At 35.8% G+C, this 23,784-nt stretch overlaps 1 protein-coding gene across 3 annotated transcripts; it reads right to left on the bottom strand.

Annotated features, from left to right (window-relative positions):
* Positions 1-514: 514 nt before the first annotated feature.
* On the bottom strand, positions 515-22,531 carry LOC133731682 (DNA-directed RNA polymerase III subunit 1-like). Of its 3 annotated transcripts, none has more exons than XM_062159077.1 (28): positions 22,376-22,531; positions 20,870-20,975; positions 20,649-20,778; positions 20,062-20,214; positions 18,179-18,347; positions 17,196-17,362; positions 16,922-17,031; positions 16,713-16,809; positions 15,524-15,742; positions 15,304-15,452; positions 15,071-15,215; positions 14,830-14,970; positions 14,001-14,189; positions 13,646-13,862; positions 12,967-13,060; positions 10,428-10,662; positions 9,970-10,161; positions 6,842-6,940; positions 4,572-4,775; positions 4,215-4,490; positions 3,822-3,969; positions 3,557-3,708; positions 2,873-3,028; positions 2,688-2,804; positions 2,485-2,597; positions 1,469-1,673; positions 1,158-1,360; positions 515-992 (listed from the first exon to the last, which is right to left on the bottom strand). In XM_062159077.1, the coding sequence occupies exons 2-28, from the start codon at positions 20,944-20,946 to the stop codon at positions 977-979; spliced, it is 4,173 nt and encodes a 1,390-aa protein (XP_062015061.1). In that variant the 5' UTR covers positions 20,947-20,975; positions 22,376-22,531; the 3' UTR covers positions 515-976. The 3 variants fall into 3 exon arrangements, with proteins under 3 accessions (XP_062015061.1, XP_062015062.1, XP_062015063.1); XM_062159078.1 differs by having other exon boundaries at positions 20,870-20,951; XM_062159079.1 differs by having other exon boundaries at positions 20,870-20,946; positions 22,376-22,495.
* Positions 22,532-23,784: the final 1,253 nt, after the last annotated feature.

The raw sequence follows: 23,784 nt of genomic DNA, 5'->3' as shown, positions 1-23,784 counted from the left end.
CAAAACGTAGCATCTGAACCCCAACCTCAAAGCTCCTAGCTTTAAAACTTCCCAACACTCTGAATTTCATCCCAGTCCATAGGACTGGTTTTGTTGCAGCTTGCTGCTGTGTTTTCTCTTATGTTAGTGGTTTTTGCTGTACTTGTGTTCTATGTTCTTGTATCTGCTCTTTTTGAGATTTCAATTGAAGTATTTTTCAGACCAAAAAAAAAAAAAAACCTGGGCATGCGTCTAGGCATATTGATCAGAAATTAGAGCATACAACATTATTCAGCTGCATATCCATAAAAATACGTCAATTACACTGCAATTAAGACGATGAACTCCTCTTATTGGTATTGAAGATCTGACCACAGGAGCAGAGTAGTATGTTTTCGGTGATTCTTCTGTATTTGCATCTTCATTTCTTTGCGGTCATCAAAGTGCCAGATGAGCAGTGTGAAGGTGAAGGTGAAGGTCGAGATAAAACAGTTGACATTATTAAGTAATGTAGCTGAAATTGCCAAATTAGCAATGGTCATAGAATTTCTGTTATTGCTATCTGTTTGCATCTTCTGCATTTTTTCTTTACAGTGTCATTTGAAATCATCAAAATTCAGTAAGGTCCTCATAACTTAGGAGGCTGCTTACCCTATTTTTTTTTCTTCTCTATAACAAGTGCCCGGAAAGTTGGAATTTCCAGAGACGTCAGTTTACCAGAACATTAATGTAACAACCTAATAAATCTACAAGTAATCCCGAGCAGGTATACATTTTAAAAATCGAGAAGAATATCACAAGTTTACAAGATTAAAACGATTCTCTGTTAATTAAGTAACAGGATCTGCTAATTATCCAGCAGCACAGTGACTACCATGTCATGTCCCAGCAGGTTTGGTGGTCCTCGCCATTAGATTACTATGCTGCGTCTTCTTCATTCAACATTCTGCATAAGTATACTTGTGCCAGAAGACCGTGATGTTTCTATAAGTGGGTTTCACATTGCAGGGAGGCTACATAAGACAAAATAAACTGTCATGGTTTACCTTTACAGCTTCATCACATTATATACTACGCTTATCACTCACTGCTAATAATAAATTACTGAAAGATTAGCGACCTGTGTATGCAACATAGTGAAATAATGAGTAGCAGTAGTAAAACAATGACATTCTTACCGTTGTTTAATTTTGAACATTCCGGTGCCTATTGGCATTGGTATACCCATGATTATGCTTTCACTTACTCCTTCAATTTTGTCAACTGTCCCCTGAACGCAAGCATTAAATAGATGATCATCTGTTCGCTCAAATGAAGCCAGCATCAATACACTTTTGCCCATCTTTTGAACGCCGAATCTTGTGATTCCAAGAACTAAACCCTGCCATGTAACAACATTAACACATGAATTACATGTCTAAACATTTGAGCGTATTCCATTGGTCCTTTTAACTTTCCAGTTAAAGACATATCATATGAAACTACTTACTCTGAATGTCATTACATCCGCTAAAAGCATCATATGACGATCATCTATGTTCATCCCGTGTGATTTCATAGTATACTTTATCTCCTCAATGATACAAGTTCTTGCAGCTTCAATTCCAAGTGTCTGCTGCACTTCAATAATATCATTACTTGTGGTTTTACAACCATCTACTCCTTTAGTGCTCATTACTGCCAGAAGACCCTTGCTAAAAAGTTACATAACCGATGTAAGATTCATGAGTATGGTAGAAAAACCATTTTGAAATTCAAACAAATTTCAATCATCATGATAACAAGAAAATCTACGAAAAACACCAAAAAATCATGCCACGAAATGTGAAAAAAACCATGCAACATAGAGGGAAAAGAGTAATATGATGTGCCATGTGTATGCTGATATCGACATATAGTCAAGGAACTAAAATTACAGTATAATCTCACCCCAGTAATTTATTAAATTTCAATTTTCAGGAATGACAAAAATCTAAAATTCTGAAAATTTGCTTAGGGAAAAAGCTCTGCACCCTTAACTTCAATTTGAGCCAATGCCCTGAACATGTGGAGTGAATGTGTAAACACTGTTACTCAGATAAAGATTGTTATCTTTTAAGGAAAAAATGACCCCTACAACCGAATTTAGAATTGGCATGACCATCTTAGCCTTGACAATGTAATCATGTCTGCTCATTTTGTTACTTTTGAGAAAATATATTGAAAGAGTTGACCATATTCAAAACCAGAAATATGTACTGAATTAAGACGAGGGTCGTAGTATGGGGCTACGGAAAAATATTTCTCATTATTTGATTATGATGTGCAGCCACTGATTATTTAACATGGCATCATAAACAAATTTTGGATACGAAACTTTAACAAAATGTACCACAAAATATGCTGAAATCAATCACCAATTTGCACGAGAACAATATATAACATTAGAAAATAACACATGCCAACATAAAGGGAACTCAAACGTTACAAAATCCAGAAATTATATTCCAATAAAAACAAACTCACCCTTCAGCAAATAACTTGTACTTCTTTTCTTCTCCGCATTTAACGTCAATATCTTTTTTGTCCCTTTTAACTTTTTCTTCATCAATGACAACACGTTCAATTGTCTTTATACCCTATTATTGAGAGAGTAATGATTCATATCTTCATGGAACAATAATCTTGTAATTAAAAATACAAAAAGTAAAAAATTCTAGAAGCCTCACCCTTACTATAACACCGGGGAGGATACTCTTCAAATAGAAGAGGTGAAAATGGAGTTTTCTTCTATCCTTCTCGTGAGAATGAACTTCAACAGTTTGATTATCTGGAACCCTAATGTGCTGCATATAAAAAGTGATCATGAGATATTAACATATATAGAGTTGATAACTAAAATCTAAAATCCCACCTCATGTTTCAGTTTAATCCTTGGAGTTCCCAAAATTGATTCTTTTACAACATTGGCATCTATAGACAAGTGTGCATCTTGTATCACACACATATCAAGCTTGATGGCTACATATGCTGCTCTTGGACTCATTACAATCTCTATACACTCAGCAACCTTCAAAACAACAAGACAAAATATAAGTAAAACCTTGCATGACAGTGTTAGAGACGAGAGAACCCAATTTATATATGAAACTCGATAGAAAAAACAAAAAAAATTAACTTGTTAAGAATTTTAAATCCGTATTAGTCCCAAACAGGAAAAAGTAAACATCATAAGAACACTACAAGAGCATTATCATAAGAACGCTACAAGAGCATTAGGCATTGCATTGAAGTATTAAACATTACGAAACATATAAACCACTCATTTGATTTTCTAACAAATTAATTGCGGTAAAAATCCAACACAGAGCCAACAATACTATTAACCAAGCATTGGAAAGTTTTACAGGAAGACAATAGCAGATCAAAACAACAATCCTAATTTGCATCTCAACTTATCACTTTCAGTGAAGTAGAGCATTAGACACTATTGACTTCATTGAGTGATGGATATGAATAGCAATGCTACAAATAAAAAATAAGGTTAACTTAAATCTTAAAATATGACTGGAAAAAATTAAAATAGTTTCATACATACCTGCCCTAGATTTGTTTTTTCAATCCGACCTGCTACCATCCGTGCAATCATCGGATTATTATCACACTCAAGTACTGTAGTGATGATAGGGGTATGGATATTTTTTGCTCCATTTATTATTTCCTTGATACGAGGGACTCCAAGTGTAACATCTAACCAAGAGTTAAGGATCAAATAACCAACCAATTGATAGCCAAAAGGTTATGTAAGTAATACACATTCATCTCCGTTCATTCTTATGAATAAGCAAATAAATCAAGGATACTCATGCTTGCAACTCCAGCAAAGTGAAAAGTTTTTAATGTCATCTGTGTCCCAGGCTCGCCAATGCTTTGAGCTCCAATTACTCCAATTGCTGTTCCCGCATCAACTTTTTTTGAATGATAACGAGAAATACAAGTATCTAGAAAAACCTACAATTTAAACGAAAAGGAAATTTAATAAAGGCAGATATCAATATTTCTTACCAACATCCCAACAAAAAGTATAGAACTACATAGAGGTGTAAAGCATCAAATATGCAATGCCATAGAAAAATCTTACCTTATTGAAATGTAAACTCACTGTTCCAAACAACTTCCTTTCTCAAAGTAATATAAAAACAGAAGAGAAAGCACAAAATGACATTTGCTAGTAAAACAGAAAAGATAACAAGTACCTTCAGCTGTCTAGAAGTGACACCAGATATATTTTGGACAATCTTCTCTACAGTTGCAGACTTCACCTTCCAACCAGGACTTTGATTCAATAAAAAAGCCTCCTGTGTTTTTCTTAATGCTTTTACATATTCATCCAGGAATTGCTCTATAGAACTTTTAAAACCCATAGAGCAACCACCATCAGGAGTCATATCTTGTTCCGAAAGCCTGCTTCTCACAATTTCAGACACTTCATCAGGAGAAAGGCTCTTACTTTCTTCAGCAGGGCATGTGGCCTATATACAGATATCACATATCAACATTAAAAGAATATTACATTTAATTCTCACCCATTTTAGAAAAACATGGTTTCATACCTTAGCTTTGAAAAACAATCGGTAGAAGTCTAACGGAGCTCCACTTTTTCCTTCCATCATCGCAGGATCCATACCGTCATCCCCATAACAAAACTGAACAATACCTCCATTTGCGGCCCGCACTGTTTTATCATACTGGACAGAGAGGTCCTCTAGAACTTTAGACAATCTACGAGACATGTACCCTGTGTCAGCAGTTTTTACCTGCATCAATTACATGCAATCTATCAAGAAAAGGGTCTAAGGCACAAAGATCACTTCCTAATAGGTTGATAAAACTGAACCCCAATGACTTACTTCTCACCGTTAAAGAGTGAGTTTATTAATAAAAATATCAGTAACAATATATATACACATATCTAATCCACATTAGATATACTTGTAAACTGAGATAAATCTACTTTAGCACCCTTAACATCATAAATAAATAAATAAATAAGCATAAAAGGTATAAGAGATACCATTACTTCACAACTACAAAATTCACAACTACAAAAAAGCACAAAACCCATAATATGAATCACAACCCACAACTCCTAGCTCAATGATCCAAAACATGGTGCCTTGCATCTGTATTTTTTTTTTTTTTAGGAGAAACACAAACTTTTACCGGAAACACAAAGTCAAGAAACAGGGACATTGTATTGCCTGAAAGTCAGCCAATTAATTAACACAAAACAAACAACCAACAACTAAAAGAAGCATAACACTTTTATAGCATGAAAAGAAAATCCCTAAACTCTGAAGAAACCAAAGCCAACCAAAGACCCAAAACACTGCCAGCACAACAAATCCACCTAACCAAATCCCTCTTGCCTTCAAAAAACTTTAAACTTCCCCAGCTTGTTGACCTGTAAACTTCAAAGTTTACACTTAATGTAGCTGGATCACAGACACCTTATCCACAGAGAACACACAATTGGGCATGGAGTACCAGATACTTTACTGTTTGAAATTCAAAAATATATTTATCACAAGATACAATAAAAGTGGACAAGAGGTCCACAACAGGGAAGGAAAAAAAAAACAGAAAACAACAACAAATGCAATTATTAGCTGCAGAGAAAGCACAGAAAAGATATTAATCTTAGGCTTACATCTGCCTTCCAGCTGGTTCAAACATTCGGCAGCATATTTGTACAATATACACCATCATGGACAGATGCACCAATAAGGTTTCCTCCTCTAAACCATATCACAGTTATTCAGCTAGACTTTATCTTAGGATGTAGTTTAGCATTCCAAATTGCATAAGAGGGACCAAAAAGCAAAAGGTAAACATCAGGAATGATCCCTGTAGTAAAGAAATTCTTAATGTCACTGAGGGGTGAGATTTATTACTATACAAAGTCCAAATTCCCGATTTGATCAAGACTCCATAACAAGGTCACGTACTGTGGAGTTTTGGGCTAAATTTGTCCATTTAAGATAGGGAAGTAAACCTGCACTGACCGATTTAGCCTGGCATAGGCGCGACTCATGAGATTGTTACAATGGGATTTTGATGGAATCGTGATTTTGGAGGAATCGTGATTTTGGACCAAACTTGTTAATAAACCCCACCTCAGGGTACTATTAACTACTTTTTGACGACAGGGGTAACATACCATTCATGATTTTTAGCCAAAATCGAAAGAGGGAAATCAATGACAAGTTGCTGTTAATATGACTTACAAGAAGAATAACTCGGAATTTCAACTACCCTACTTTTTTATCCTGCTTAGATGGAACAACCACACTATTTCTAGAATAGAAAGTTCATAAACCCAAAATCACAAGATAAAAGAAAACAAGAAGGATTCAAACACAAATCAGCAATGGCAGCATTATAACAACAAAACAATCCCTAGAAGAGAGGGGCTAAGGGAAGAAAAGAAATAAAAAAAAAAAATCATTGGGGAAGCTCACCCTTTCCCCATTCCGCCCCCTAAAACTGCAAAGTGAAGCAAGATAGTTTATTTCTTGATATATTTTCCAATGGCATAGACTTGAACCCTTAAAATTTTACGAGTACACATGAACATCATGGTGATCATCAGGCAGCAGCCTCAATTGTGTAATTTTTTTTATCTCAGATCGTTTTCTTTCTCCATTATACTTTACTACAGTAATGCTGTAGTAATTTCAATTAAAATTGCTGCAGTAGCAAGTAATATGCAGGTTCAAGGGTTCAAGTACCAAAAAATAAAACAAACAAGAAAAAAAAGTGGGTGAAGGAAAATGTCAACATAATTATGTAAGAAGGAATCTAAATAAAGCAATAAACATACAGCTGTATCCACAAGGCCTTCTCGCCCTCCCATTGTATGAAAAAAGAACTCTGTAGCTGTCAAGCCACTGTAAAAGGAACTAGCAACAAAGCCTTTAGCCTGCATCATTAAAGAAACAAGGACAGTTATTTCACATGTATACAGATGATGGGTTTTCTAAACAAAATTATCTAATTATATATCTTATCGAACTATACATAACATACATGAACAAAAGGAGGCTCAAACTCTACATAACATGCATTATATGAATTACCTAAGGAACGATGGATTTAGTACTTCTATTAGATACAAGCATCAAATTATATAAAAAAGAACATATTTAGAGCCAAAACCAACAGTAGTAGATTTAAACTTCAGTTAATGTCATATATTAACCCAAAAAATAAAAGACTATGAATTAGTATTAATCAGAATAAAGTACACCCATGATCTGCTATAACGAACAAAGGTGCTGATTGTTGTGGTGGAAGCAAGGATAGTCAGCATGCAAAGTGACAGAAAATAAGCTACCTTAAGAGTGGAAGCAACACAATCAATAGTAATACCAGAACAACTTTTAATCACATAAATACAGACCAAGAATGTTCTAAACAAGAATAGTTTATATTTTATGGAACCACAGTCACAAATAGGGATAAACAATAAACAGAGGTCCGCTAACAATGAATTGTGTACTTCTATTACGTGTCATTTTATTTGCTAAACAGCATAAACGAGAGCCGCAATGAACATGGGTAAAAACTTCAGTCACTTTTTTTATAACCCAGGAAATAAAGCACTATGAACTTGTTAGATAAAATTAAATGAAATCAAGGATACATTAATAATTTGACCTAGGGAATCAGCATACTGAAGGTTTCAGTGGCAACAATGACAGTCAGAATATGCAGTAGCAGCAAAGCTTCAGCAATGGAAATAAATAATCAGGAATTTGGATATAACTGGAGTTAGTAAGACTGCTGGCAGTAACACCAATAAAACGTTAATCGACCCAAGGACTGTTGTTGGAAGATAGTAAAACTAAGGCTTGGATGGTGTTCAGTGTTGGCTGGTCTCTACAACAATTACACTCGACATGCTTTTCTTATTTTACCATTTAGATATTGTGCTATATATGTAGCTAGCCCGATTTCTTTGAGTGCATCTTTAATGCATTCTCATATGCATAAGTCAAGTAGTATAAGTTTTACCACAGACAAATGCATTGTCTGGTCTTTGGTTGTAAGGTGTCTATATAAGGCCACCATATGTTGCATGTCTCAATCATCTCAATATCAGAAATAAGATCAAGAGGAATGATATTCTTCCAACTATCATGGATGCAGTCAAAATAGTATGGACAGGTACTGGTATTATGCTACTGGTAATGTATATGTTAGCAGTGAAGCAATTTCACTTGTGTACCACTGATTAAGCAGGACATAACTGGGAGGCAGTGCTCTTGGTTAAAAGAAAACAAATATTAACAAAAATTGATGAATTCGAGTATGTAGTATGTGATTAACAATTGATGCCCATGAATGTTAGTGTTTATGTTACGCAGTCAGCTAAGTTCCAAAAACATCTTGCACTAATCTCCAGTAGTTCTTTTTTCTTTTTTCAGAGACGAAAATACATGTGCAGTTGACCAAATGTTTCAAGTAGCATTACAAAAAACTGCAGAGAATATTTTCAGAAAGTTACTTCCATCGAACAAAAGGTACAGAACTAATTTAAATCCCTATAGAATTGTATATAACTACCCCCATTCTATGTGGAAACAAGAGGATGGAGAAGGGGTGAACTGAAGACTATGCTGCATCAAATGTCTTGATTTCATACCGGATTTAAAAAATTTCACCTCATAGATCAAATCAGAAACATGCAGCTGCTTTCACTTCTTGCAATCAATCTTTTTTTTTTTTTTTTTCAATTAAAAAAATATACTGTTTCTAATCAAAGCTCCATATTTAGCATTTGGACCTCCATTTAATTTTCATTAATGTTTGTACATTTTAGAACTATTATACCCTTCTAAAAAAAAATCAACATCACAACCAATCTCCAGAAAAAAGTTTCTCCCACCGACGCTGCAAGAGCAGTGAGAGTGACATTTTGTCTCCCTTATCAGAACCATTAATTGGCACTTGATAACCACTTTTTTTTTTCTTTCTATTATCTTCTTCTACCCTCCCACCTGATAACCCCAATCAAATTTTGTATTGTTTTGGTTCAATTGAAGAATCTGCTGTTGTACCCCAAATCAAACACACATTTAATTGGGTTATCAGCATGTTGATCTCCATTAATTGTCAAAGGTTCACGACCTGTTCAAACCCACTAGAGTTTTCTACTTGCCAAACACTGGTTATATTTATTGGGGTTCAGAACTCTTGCTGTTATCCAAATTCCATCTGGGTTTATTAGAAAGAATGTATATGTTGGGGTTGAGAAATTCATGCTGTTACTCAATTTTCATCTAGGTTTTATCAGAATCAGGTAAAAATCAAGTAAAGAGAATCATTAATCATTGTTTTGAGAAGTAAAGGGATGGAGAAAACAATAAATGGAGGAAGTGCAAAGAGATGCAAAAGGGTAGAAGAGGAAGTTCAGCTAAATTGGGAGGTATCAATAGAGCCACTCAAATTTATACTGTATATACCAATATTCTTGCAATGCATTAAATTTTCTTGGAATAGCAACTATAGTGGTCTTTCATGGGTTGGCATGATTTCTTTCTCTCACAGACTTTTATTACCTTTCTACTTTCTTCCTATTCTCTACAATTTTGATTCTAGTTGATGCCATGGAAGAGCATGCCCTCAATCCTAAAGTCCAAAATTATAGACAACATAGCCAAACATGAAAAACAACATTTTTAGGTCATGTATCTTGTGGACTCTAGCTATTTATTATATCACACAACATCATAGCTTCTGGAAAATACAATTCACTGCAAGATGTAGTTATTACATACGGTAATCTCTTGGTAAACACTCTTTCCTTCAATTAAATTCTTAGATGTCCTTAACCATTAATGAACTATTTATTAGTAATCAGTGCTATAAAACATGTATGAAAAGGTCATTTATATGAATTGCATCTTATATGCAGTGTGACTGGGTTAAAAGCAGGAGAGAACTTACTGCAGGGGTATTTTCTTTTCTAGGAAAGTGAGGAAGGCTTCGATCTATGAAACCATTTGGTGCACGACGACCACCAACTGATTGTTGACCAACACAAGCAACCATCTGGCTGATATTGATAGCAGATCCTTTGGAACCACACTGGGACATAATCAGGGGACTGTTTCTCCAATGTAGCGTTTGCATGCACAGCTATGGAAAAATAATGTAAAGAATATATCAGCACCAACCATCTCTTGTGAAGAACAGAAAATATAATTGCAAAATGAAATAACCAGTTACCCAAAAAAGATTTCTCGACACCAACTCAAACAAACATTAAGAGTCAGCTGAAGACGGCAACGAAGTAATTCTAACCAATCTAACAACTAAGTTATTCTAACCAAACATTCTTATAAGGAGTTAAAAGCTTCCACATTTTCAGATTTATAAACACCTCTGGTAATTAATAAACTGACCTTTCCAGTTTGGTCCCTAATATCGTTTAATACTGCAGTAATCCCAGATTCAAGTGATTGGGCAGCATCACAACCAGGTGCAAGTCGTAGCTGTCCTTCTTTATACAACTTTATCTGGTCGTCACATTTGTCATAACCTTTCTTAATGATTTTTTCTTTCTCACCATACAAGATGTCACTAGGTTGTACATCACTAATCCCAATTGAGAATCCGTGATTACCAATCCACCGGGCACTGCAACCCAAGAAGATATTGACAATAAGATCGCATACAGGAATTCACCTTTTAAATAGGTATAAACAATGAAATCAAAATACAAATACCTCATAGCAGAGCAGCGATAAAATAATGAATCAACAAGCAATCAGCTGAGAGTTAATAAAATAGAAAGACATGAAAAGCACCACAGAAAATGGAACTGAATAAAGCATAACCCAAAAAAAAAAAAAAACTGCAAATAAAAGATTTGAAAATACAAATCTTCTGATGGTATGAATTCTCAACAGTATTCTTAGAGAACTCTAAAATCCAACTCCTCTTAGACTTTTGTTTGTTGATTATTCATGTCACATGTTAGATATATAGTGTAGAAACCTCTTGTCCACTTCAATTGTATTTTTCTTTTTGAGCACTAAAATTTGTTTCTATTCAAGAAAGAAAAACAAAACGAACTATGTAGAAACCATCCAACCCAAAACCAATTAGCAATATGTGTATACTTAGAAGTTAAAAATCTGCGATCCAACATGCCCCCCCCCCCCCCCCATGGAGCTACCACATATTGGGCCATGGAGAATCAGGCCAACCCTATTAAATCCAGCGTGAGAGAGATATAGAGCATATGCAACCAATTCCCACATCAGGAATTGATCAATTGATCATGAGAAACAATGAACCAAAGGCACGAGAACAAAACATCATCAAACATGATTGAAACAGTCGAGACAAAAATAGAAAAAAAACCCAACAATAATCATCTTCTTCATTTGGAAATGTGAATTTCTGGGAATAAGAATTCAAATGCAAACTTTCTTCTTCAATCAAAGATTCCATCTCCAGATCAGACTCATTCAGTGAGATATTTCATCTTCATTCTTCAATTAAATAATAGTTGAATTAATCAATAATCCTTGAATCTTGCATCTGGCGAATCTTGTACACCTCAAGTCAGCGTCTTGAATAGCTTAGGTACACCTACGCTTGCAGCAACAACAATATGTTTCCAGCGAAGTTATGGGAACCTATCAGTGCTCTATGGATTGATGGAGAACTATGGCCAGAAGTGATGAAGATTTTTTTTTCCTCGACCGGAACAAACTATATCAAGTTCAAAGAAAGAGATTGAGATTTGGCATATAAGTCCTCTTAGGTTTTGTTTGAGGAAAAAAGTCTATTATGTCTTTCTGTATCGGGTCAATAAATTGACGTGTGAATACTACTAACGGAGAATTGACTGAGGGTGGACAGAAGCACCTTATTGATGTGATATTGGGAATTCAGGTACCTAATTCATTGTTTTTAAAGTCTGGGTACCATCTTGTCCGGTCAATAAAAGTTCAGACCCCACCCATGATAAAACTTAAAATAAATAAATAAATAATCCTCTGAAAAGAACTATGTTTAATTCCGAATCAACTGATGCCCCCATAGAAATTCCCAAAATTGTACCCTTCCTGGCAAATACATGCCCTCCTCTGTCCTCTCTCCTAATTCCCTACAAAATTCTTAAATTTCATTCCATCCACACCATCCAAAACACTGCTGTAACAACATATCTTCTCAGCACCTTGCCCATTTTCCTCCTCCAAAGAATTTAAACCTCTCACACAGTAAATCATAACATGATCACTGATTGTGCAAATAGTATAAGCCCAATATTGCATATATTACGATGCAAGGCTTAGATTTCTTATGTGCGGTTCTAAATCATCCAACAAATTATGTTTATCTATATCTATATCTATATTAATAGTGCTAGTACGCAATTTTAGTTCAGTTTCAGAAAAACCCGAAAAGCATAACATGATCACTGATTATGCAAGCATATATGCCCGAGATCACATATATTATGATGCAAGGCTTAGAATTTCTAATGTGTGATTTTTCATCATCCAACAAACTATGTTTATCTATATTTATATTAATAATGCGAGTACGGGATTTTCCTTCAATTTCAAAAAATACCCTCCCCCTAAAATAGACAACAAACAAGCATCAACTTTTTATAAACAAAACAGCCAGAATCAAGAGGAGGAGTTATGTTTTTTTATATCAGTACTTGGAGTTAACAACTCACCCAAGTGCCCATTCCCACATGTGTGAGCAACTGAGCACGTGTTGGTAACTTTCAGTAATACTTTTTTTAGTTCATCATTCTTCACAAATTATTGCAATAGAGAAAGTAAATGCAATGAACACATTAGAATAAAGAACAGCACAAAAAGAAGTAGAATGTCAAACAGATATATGGCCACGATACAATACACAAAACCAAGATGAAAGATACATACATTCAAAGGAATTGTGCTGCATAAATACCTCAATTTAGCTACACGATTCATGCAAGAAGCAGCAGCATGAGCTTTATAGTCTCTGAGAAGAACAGAGAAAAGTCCATCCTTATTGCCATTTCCTGAAGTGAGGCAAATCCAAAACTGTAAACATCAATATCAATCAGATATCCAAATACGAGACCATATAGTAACTAATCCAGGTCAAAAAGGTTAATCTTTGAGATGATATACAGAGTAAAAAGACATTTTCAGTCCACAAACTTGTAAAGAGAACCCAGTGTAATTTTTCAAATCTACAGGGTCCCGCTGGAATAATTACAAATTTCCAGAGGTCCATTGAATTAACCCTATTTTAGATGCATCTTCCCTTGTTATTTATGCAGATTGGGGGCTGCTTTAACCTAGAAGGGCTGTATATTGTATTGCATCTTGTATGCTTTTACTGTAGCTGCTAGGCTTGGTTGTCAGAGGACATCTTGTATATTTGTAACTTCATGTGCACTCTGTTCGATATTAGTTACATTATACAGAATTTTTTTCTCAGTAAAATATAGTAAGAAAAAATCCCTCTCTTCTTCGTTTAGATGACATGTTGTAAAAATGGTACGTCTCACTGTCTCACTATTTCTGTTGCAATCTTAACTAATATAGACATATCTGTACAAAGCATATACTGTCACAGGACCAGTAGTCAGAAGACTCACCTAAAGTGCCCTTCCCAAGTTGCCCAGATAATAGCTCACTGTTACGGAAATAGACAAACCCATCGTTTGGGCACATTGCTTCTGTTTCTCTTCCATCTTCAGTTTTTGTGTTGGAGTAGGATTTCTCTCTAACAGTTAGGTTTAGATATACTCTCACATTTGAATTTGGGCGAACTAACACACTATATAGCTGCTTTCCTGTCCATAGCTCTATTGGCTGCAAAGCAACAATTTTTTGGCAGCTAGTAAGACAAATGCTAGAAATGACATAGACAACTGACTGAAATTGCCGAATGCATGGACCCAACTGTGTTATGGACGAGATGAGCGATGGCTGCAGACTTCAGTAACTTACCTTAATTACAGCAGGTGTTGGCAAATCCAGAGTCTCCGTGCCATCCCCCATGTACGAACACATGAGTGAAAAAGATGCACGGTCATAAAATGTGTCCTTCCTTGTTATAAGGAAAGAAGATGTTAGAAAATCTTGAGTGGAAGCAACCAAAATCTCCCCATTTTTGGGAGTGCATAGATTGTTTTGCACCTGACAAACAGTAAACACAAGCATAAGCAACTTGTTCATGATAACTAGAACATCCATAATATTCAAGTCAGTGAAAAAAGAATAACTACTCTTCATTTTAGTTTTACAGAAGAAAAAAAATATCTATAAATAAAAAGGTCAATGATGATATAGAGTTGACCAAATTGATACAAAAGAAGTTAGAAAACTGATATGGAACTAATAATGTTTCAGAAAAGTCCTACCTACGCCGAAGTACATCAGCCAAGCAACGCCTAAATGACCTAAGGTTCACTAACCCTATAGGCAAAGTAGTATAAAAATAATATAATAATAAGAAAAATAAAAAAACCAATAGCTGAGCCAGGCTTGAGGAAAAAAAATACAAAAATCAATGCCAACACAATGCCAGAAAACAGCAGCGCCTCAGGGGACTGCAGGATTGAGAGGTTCAACTACTTTTCTATGATATTGCCTATTTCTCCGTGGGTTGAATTAGGGTGGGACATGAAGGGGGATTTTCTAACAAATCAGGTAGTGATTTCGGATTTCACCTAGCTTGACAGGAAGCATTAATCACCAATGCAAGATGTGTGTAATGCAGTGAAAACTAGAGCTTTATGTATACCACTGGGATATATCTCAATGAAGTGAATCTTACCCCCATCAACATAACAGCCTCAGTTCGAGCCTCCTCTGTTTGCGGCACATGCATGTTCATTTCGTCACCATCAAAATCAGCATTATAAGGGTTGCATACAGATTCATTAAACCTCAATGTTCTCCAAGGCATAATCCTTGCCTACATGCAGGAAACGATAAGATGTAACCAAATAATATCAACACTAAGCTTCATGTGAAACGATGTACATATACAAAATCAATTCTAAATATGTGATCACCCTATGACACATGATGGACATCCGATGCAAGCTTGGTTGTCTGTTGAAAAGAACAATGTCCCCATCTTCTAAGTGGCGATCAACTATGTCACCATATCGGAGATTATCAGCATGAGACTTCCTGTGTCGCTCAGCCCTCAAGGACCTTCAGCCCAAAAAAAGTTAAGAACATATCACTAACTTTACTAGTATTTCATTATATGAAAAGGAACAGAGACAAGTTAATCCCCTACCATTCCTCGCCATTTTGACGTTTGAGCACTAGGGCACCAGGGTACTTATGAGGTCCATTAAATACACACTGCTTCAACTTTTCAATATTATGATGGGACACACGTTCTGGATAACTTAAAATCTGAGCCATTTGGATAGGGATTCCGACCTAGATCCAGCAAACATTTTAGAGAACACAAACTAGCACAAACGTTTTCAAAGTTTTGGTGCAATACTAACCTCAGTAATTTTCAGATTAGGGTCGGGTGAAATAACAGTTCTGCCAGTATATTCAACCCTTTTCCCACATAGGTTTCCACGAAAACGGCCCGTCTTCCCTTTGAGGCGCTGTACCAAACCATTCAATGGCTTGACATTTACTTGCATGTGATAAGGAATACCGCGAACATCACTGTTTATGTACAGCGCAACATTGGCTTGAAGTTCGTCCCAATTTGACTGAACCACAATGCCCAACATACGCAATACAAAATCACACACTATGAACAACAAGTAATATCTAATATATCATTTAGATTCACCAGCAAACAGCATAATGGGGAAAGAGAATAATATACACACTCAAGAAATATAATACTGCATGTGTCCAAAAAGTGGCTTGATAACTGTATCAGTCTCTAATTACAAAATATTCTTGTGAAATGTTACAGAAACAATAAAGAAAATAATACAAGATATATATGCATTTATTCAAGAAAGGTTTCAACATATTTAAATGGTATTTTCTTCTTACAACATAAGAATATGTTTCAATAGGTCCAACACAAAAAGAGTGGTCAAAAACATCTTTACATTATGGTTCTACTTCTATAACACAACTCCATGGCTCTGAATCAAGAAGCAATGCAGTAGCATGAACCCATTAGATCATTTATAGAAGTCTAAATTTCCAACTACAATGACGGAATTTTTCATGGACGAAAGTGCTTTGCAGAATATTAGCCATGAAAAAGTAGCTAACAAGTCATTAGATGATCTTATACGTAGAAATTTGGCTAGCTGAATGAGTTTACAAACACAGGATATTAACGGTCACTGTATTGTAATCAATTACACAAATAGCGAAAAACACAACATATTTATGCGATCGGTATAATTTCACACAAAAGAAAACAATATACATCAAATACTGTAAATCATCACTTATATTTACTAAAGACCAGAGGTAGCATATAACGCCATACAAGAAACCAAAATTTCTGACTCATCCCTAGGAAGAATCTATATCAAGCATGCAGATTTGATGTGCAAATAAGGACATAACACTAACACTAAATTTAAATTAAAAATAAATAATAAAAAACCATGATCAGAAAGACACATTACAACAAGCACTACGGTGTCGGGATAAGTGTAGAATCTAATCATTCTATCTTCAGGAACATTTCCTTATCAAAATAAATCATACCAAAAATCTTGTGGTAGAACCTTCTGATAGGTCCAGTTGAACATTAGCGTTTGATTGAATAATTCTCTTCAACCTCTCTGTAATGTCATTTTCATTACTGCAATAGGAAATGTGGAAGCTTGATGAGCATCATTAGCAACTGTAGCACTACAAAACCACTGCAAGATATTATGAAACATAAGAGAAAAAGGAGAAAAGGTGGCTATTACCTCTGTGATCCATCCACAAGAACGGAAGGACGAATGGCTATAGGTGGCACAGCAATGGTTGTCATGATGAGGTTCTCTGGTCTACTTTTAAGATTAAGAAGTTCACAATCCTGTAAATGACAATATAAATCTGTTTCATGAGGAACAGATATGCAAGAAAATTTCTAGCTGTCTTTCTTTTACAAAAATATATAACATCACAGCTAACATCCAAAAGGTGATCAACTCCAACTGAATTAAAGGGTTCATAAAATCTGCAATTGTATAAAAGTACCTCATCAAGCATTCTTTTGAACAAAGAAAAAACTTTAACAGGGTTAAGCATATGAGGTTGGAGATTAATGGATGCCTTGGAATCCTTCATGACAGGACTCGCTGATTTAAAGTCATCCACAGCACCATGAACAATTGCCAGCATACCTTGAGCCCTTTTCACTGAACCTGTCACATATTTGATACAAAGGTGATCCCTACCAGAATATATTAAAGGAAAATCATAAAATTATAAGACATGCAAATTAGAACAAAATTTGAAATTTTCAGATGTCCATCATATGAGGCACTAAACAAACCGGTAGCACAATTAAGCTGGAACACACAAATGTAGATCGATAAGATCAAATCCAATGCAACATATGAAAACTACAACAAATGTACTATGAGCTTCACCACATCCAATGCAACATATTACAACTACAACTGAAGCACATTTTTATTTACTAGTAGAAGCATGTCCAATGTTTGAAACTGCATTTAGAACATAAAAGCAAAGCTCATGGTTAATGTTTCACTGTATTGTTTTGCTTGATTGAAACTACATTTCACCTGCACCCTAGTTTAATTACAAAATTTAATGCTTCAGTTCAGCCTCTCCTTTTATAAGAAAACAATACTTTCATTAATATCCGGGTAATTTGGTTGTAAAGTAAAATCAAATTTATGAGGAGCATAAAGAGAAGAAGATGGAGTTGTGGGAGAAAATTGTTTGTTGGTCCTCTTTCTGCGCTTCTGTGTCAGCAGCTTTTAGGGGTCTATATCTGCCTTCCAATCTTCCATGTTTTTTTAACAAGCAAACTGTCCTTAATATGAATGACTAGTGAACAAGAAGTTCACTACTATACAAAACCATACAAAGAGCCTACAAGAGCAGCTTTATCATGAATTTATGACCAACAAAGTACAAGCTGCAAAGAAAACCTCCTTCAGACATGAAAGAAGCTCCCAGAAAAAAAATGATAGAAATTTTTGAAATCTTACCATTCATGTATCCACATTTCGGGCACTTCACTGATCTATTATTGCTTGCCATGCTAGTACACTTCTTCACTATTGATTTCATTGTCACGCTTTTATCCTTTTTGGGATCTCTCACAATATTCAAAAAGCGACTGCGTGATTTGTCATCCAAAATTATTCGAGAGCATGACTGTCCAAGAAACATAAAGTCTTTAGACTAAACCATTCAACCTGTGCAGTAATAGCATCCTTTACTTGCAGAAAGACAGCACTTATAATAGATTAAAAGATGTACATATAAAAAAAAAAGGCAAAATAGTTCAATCATACACATACATTAGGTAAACTGCACCAATTGATAGAATAGTTCAGATGTTGTTAGACATGACACTCTCATGTAAGCACCTAGAAATTCCAGTGAGGACACATTTTACATTGCTAGTAAGATAGCATCAAATCAAAAAGATCCCTGTCCAAGCAGTTATATTTTAAGTCCTTCGTCTAGGGGTGGGGTATCTGGAAACACAATTGAACAGCCACCAATATTAGCAGGCTGAAGTTTCCTTTATTCCTACAATAGCAGTGCATTTATAAAGGCCTAGTTACAGAAACAAAATCTTCTTGAACCATTTATAAAGGTCTCAGAGTACAAAGACAAGTCTCAACAATGCACATTCAGGAACACTATAAAATGACAGTGTTTATCATGTTTTTGTTCACTGTGAAGTTGCTTCTTTTCTCTGGAAGAATTCATTTAGGGAAGCTACAGTTACTTGGGAGAACCCAGATGAAAGCCATGTTCTTTTCAGCCATCACATAGTCGGGTTTGGGAAAGGGAAGAAAACCAAGGTTCTCTTGGGAATTAGTGTTCTCGCTGTCATTTGGATGCTGTGGATGGAAAGAAAAATAAAATCTTTGAAGACTACTTAGGAGTAAGGATGGAGGAGCTTATTTTTGACTGAAGGATGGAGAAGCTATGGGAGACTAAAATATAGGGCAACTCGAGCTTCTGTTTCGAAGGCTTTCAAAGACTATTCTTTCTTCCATTCTGTTAGATTGGAAGGCTGCTGTCATCTAGGGTGCAAAGCTGTAGTAGAGGAGTGGGTATTGTCCCACAATCGTTTTTTCTGCTTTGTTTTATTTTGCTGGGAGCAATCTTCAGTTCCTACCTTGTGGAGTTCTGTGCACCTTCTTTCTGCTGTAGTTTTTTCTTATCCAATAATTTTTATTTCTATTCAGAAGAAAAACGCTATAACTACTGTGTCTGAATTAATTTTTCTGTAGACAACCTTATCACATTCAATTAGAAGTTTAGAACCTACTGAAAATCATCAACTGTAACTAGAAACCCATCTTCAGTAAACAAAAAGCCGCACTAAGCCTTTCAAAACATACAGCTGTTTTAGAACCATTAATTACAACTCATGCTGATGTTAACTCATTCATTAATCAGGTCCGCTGTTCACCACATTGTTCCAGCAAGCCTGATATAAAACTTTCCACATTCACCAGTATGCTAAACTGAATTACAGTGTTTTTCTTTTCCGGAAGAAACAAGATTCTTTTAAGCTTGGTTGAGGACTTCTTGGATTTAAACAACTATCTATAATCTTTTATTCATCAAGCTTTCCTTGACAAGGACCCATAAGGTATGAACATAAAGATCCTTAATTTAATGTACAGTCTAGAATGTCCTAAATCTAAGTATCCTATAAATATCCCATTACGTCTTATTTCAAAAAAAAAAAAAAAAAAATCCCACTACGTCAAAAGCCAGAATCTAACTTAAGAAATCTATGAAAATAATGATGCAAAATTGTTAGGAAGTTAAGATTTATAATACAGAAAGGCATATAAAAAGTTAATATAAAGTATTTAAAATGGAATGAAACATATCTTTGTACCTTACAAATGCACTTCAAAACGTCCACAACAGTACTTAAATATCCAACATTGAATACAGGGACAGCAAGCACCAAATATCCAAAGTGGCCAGGACAATCTGAAAGTTTCGCACCACATGTCTCACAGTCACCGCATTGCCTATTTGCAGGGCCCTGAAGCAAAAATTAAAACAATAGTTCAGAAGAAAAAAAGGGCATATAGCCACACACACAAAAAAAAAAAAAAAAAAAAAACCGTCCTTCCTTCTGTCATGCACATGTACAATCTAAAACACTCGTGCAAAAGGAAAGAACGGGGTGTGGTTTGCAAAAAAGGGGAGTGTCAATTTCACTCCCCTTATTCTATGTTTTATATTTCTAATTACGCTAGTCAGAACTGAGTGTACAAATGCATGGGAAATGCATCCAAATGAATAGGAGCACTACCAAATGCTATTCAATGTGCAATGAATCTAAACGCCTGTTTTGGTGATTTTTTTTTTTTTTCTTCACCCTGCCTCTTATGGTTGGTCCAATTAATGCAACCAAAAACTCCTTCAACAAAACTACAAAGCACTTGGAAGAATAACTAAAGGGTGAGAATGTACCAAGCGGGGATCCAACAAGCCTCCTTTGATTGGTTTTTGATTGCTATCGTAATATCGACCCAGAAAAATTTGAGTTGCAGCCATTTTGCTGATCTCTGACTGGGACAGAGCATTGAATTGCCATTGTGCTCTTAGGAAAAACAACAAGGGGCATTAAGTAGTAAAAACATCACTTTACTTGTAAGAAATAGAATCAATTAATTGAGATTAAAATGTCTTACATTCTGCAGTGCCCTTCTTCTTCGATGAAAGGCTCTTTTGTGAAGGCTAATGTTTTGGCTTGGACTTTATTCATCATCTTTTCTATCAAAATTGAAGAGAGAAAATCTAAGAGACATAACAAAAGCAGAGACTATGAGAGTCATGCCCTGGGTTTGGTGCAGTATTTGACTTTTTTAGACAATGAAATAATTTAAAACAAAAAATTGTTATACTATTTCTCAAATATGATACTGACAAAACTAATTAGAAAATAAACAAATAATTTAAACATATATAAGATAAGATAAGGCAGATAATGATGACGAGCGTAACTTTCAGCAGTGCTCACATTATCCATCCACCTCAATTCCTTGCTTAAGTGAATTCAACAAAATCTTTTTTATTGGACAAACAATTCAACAAAATCTTAGAACTCTATAATTTGATTAAGTTATAAGTCAATGAAATTCTATTAAATTCATTTTCATAGTTACATGCAACAGAAAGGAGTCCACACACTACACCGAACAGAGCAACGTCAACAAATCTCAGTGCTAAAATCACCAAGCTGACAGATGGTGTACAACAAGAAAAATAGAAGAAAGACTTCCATCCGTAAAAGCACTGAAATATATGCCAGAATTAAAAAGACATATGTAAGGATAGATGAATCTAATAATTTAGAACACCAAGATTCCAAAATATGCCAAACAATCAATTCAATACATTCCACTTCCTTCTTTTTTTTCCTTTCACCAAAACTCCGTAGCAATGACTGTCACCCTTAACGAGATATTGCCATTTAAGAACAGAGCACATAAACATGAATTTGCAAGTGACGCTACTGTATCACTTCCAAATTAATCAGCACTTAACAACTGTGATTTATCTAAGATTAAAAGAAGCCATGGCCTCACAGATCTTTGGCAACAATTGACCAGCACATTTCTAATCAACCAAAAACTTCCGATTAGTTTCCAAACTCAAAAGACATGGATCGATCAGTTTGAGTGCCTAACAAAACCAGCATCCAGACAGCAGGCTCTTCACACATCATTTAATAGAGAATTGATATTCGAGTCCGGCGAGTTGAATGACACATCATTTAAAAGAAGGGAAAGTCTCACAACATAAGCAAATATCTCTTCCAGATCAAATGAGAGAGCCACATTGGTTTATAAGCAACACGAATAGAGCCACATGTTTTTTATTGAATCAAGATAAACAAGATAATGAGCAGCGGCAATTCATCGAATCGAAAATTGAACTATAGTGTGAAATCATCAAGCTATCTCAATGAATTTTTACCCAAAAAATTATCAAGGTGCGTGATTTGCATATGAAAGAAGACTGACTACTCAATTAGAAACTATATTTTGAAGCAAATAAAAATCCGCGGTTTCTAATCAACGGAAAAGCGATTACATAAAGCAAAAACTGTTATTTTCAATTGAATTGGACCCAATATTCTATTCTGTCATGAACGAAAGCACAAGTAAAAGACCGAAAAGAAGAAAGAAGAATACCCGGTAGAAGTCTCTTCTCCACCCAGAAAGCAAAGAGGGAGGGTTGAAGGTTGAAGGTTGAAGGGGCTGCGTTTGGTGTAAAGGGCGGGAGTGTACCCTTGTGTCTTCTTCAGCGGACTCCAGTCTCCAGTTGGTTATAAAGTACACCCCTATCAACAAAAAAAAACTTTAATGGCCATGAATTTAACAACTATTTGCTAAATTACGCACTAAAAATATTTAAATGTTAAATTTAGCCCATTTTCTACTTTTTTTTTTTTTCCCTATATTTTAGCACTCTCTATTTTGGCTTCTTAGCTAGTTTGGAGAGTATATGTTTAACTTTTTATTTAACTACTACAAGTGGCCTAGCGGTTCTTGTCTAGTTGGGTGTGCTCCCCAACCCGAAACTGTCAAAGTGGCCAGACACTGTGCTGCAATGCACAGTTTGAGCATTTCACATGCGCCAAAAGGGTTTATCTTGGGCCTAAGAAGCCTTTGGGTTCCCCTTGACAAAGTCAAAAAAAAAAAAAAAAAAAAAAAAAAAAAAAAAACTTTTTTTTTAGCAACTGCACAAGACTTTTCTAGAGCATCTCTAACAGTAGAAGTTACTTTTTAGTTCAATTTAGCTAAAGTTTTTTTTTTTTAAAGGAATGTGGATTTCATTGACGCATGCCAAGATGGCCATTACATATCCTTCTGCTGCCTTCAACTAGACAGATCAAGAAGTTGTAGCAGAACTATTGTGATACATAGAGAATAGCCCACCTATATTCGAACTAACCGCTCATTTAAAGTGAGCCTATAAACTATGGATAAAAGGAACATAGAATATAGGCCCCAACCACATAGGGTTTTGAGGTTCCTAAAACAAGAGAACATAGTGTAATTAGACAAAAAGCTAAAAACATAGGGTTGGGCCAAGGGCCTAAACCCTAGCCCAAATAGCAATGGACTAGGGCAAAACCCTAGCCCAACAGTTCGCGGCCCAACAGGGGTAGTCCACCAAAGGGAAATTTGTTCCAGACCCGTCAAGTTGGTTCGGGCCAGTCCACCTTCCTTCACAACCCCGTCGTACGTCACCATCCGGCCAAGCTCCAGCCGATCCACATCGCCCGACCTACATGTTCCCGACCCGCCTCACCACCGCCGCGACCAAGCCGCCCTCACTGACCTGCATCAGCACAGAACAAACCCTCCCGGCGATCGAAGCCATCCTGAGTTCACGCCGCCGCCGCGACCTGCATCAAACCAGAACAACCTATCCTGAGCCAAGCGTTGCAATCGCACGCCGCCAACGAATGGCACCACCGATCCAACAAAACCCAACCGCGGGGATCGATAAACCCGACCGTACGCACGATCCACCCTTCACTACCATCCCAGCCGAACTCCCTGACAAAAACCCGAGCAAAAGCCCGTCAACAGCC

This window comes from Rosa rugosa, chromosome 2 (assembly GCF_958449725.1).
Source record: "Rosa rugosa chromosome 2, drRosRugo1.1, whole genome shotgun sequence".
Taxonomy (NCBI): domain Eukaryota; kingdom Viridiplantae; phylum Streptophyta; class Magnoliopsida; order Rosales; family Rosaceae; genus Rosa; species Rosa rugosa.
The sequence above is the reverse complement of the archived record's forward strand: the minus strand, read 5'-3'. Positions and strand labels throughout refer to the sequence as shown.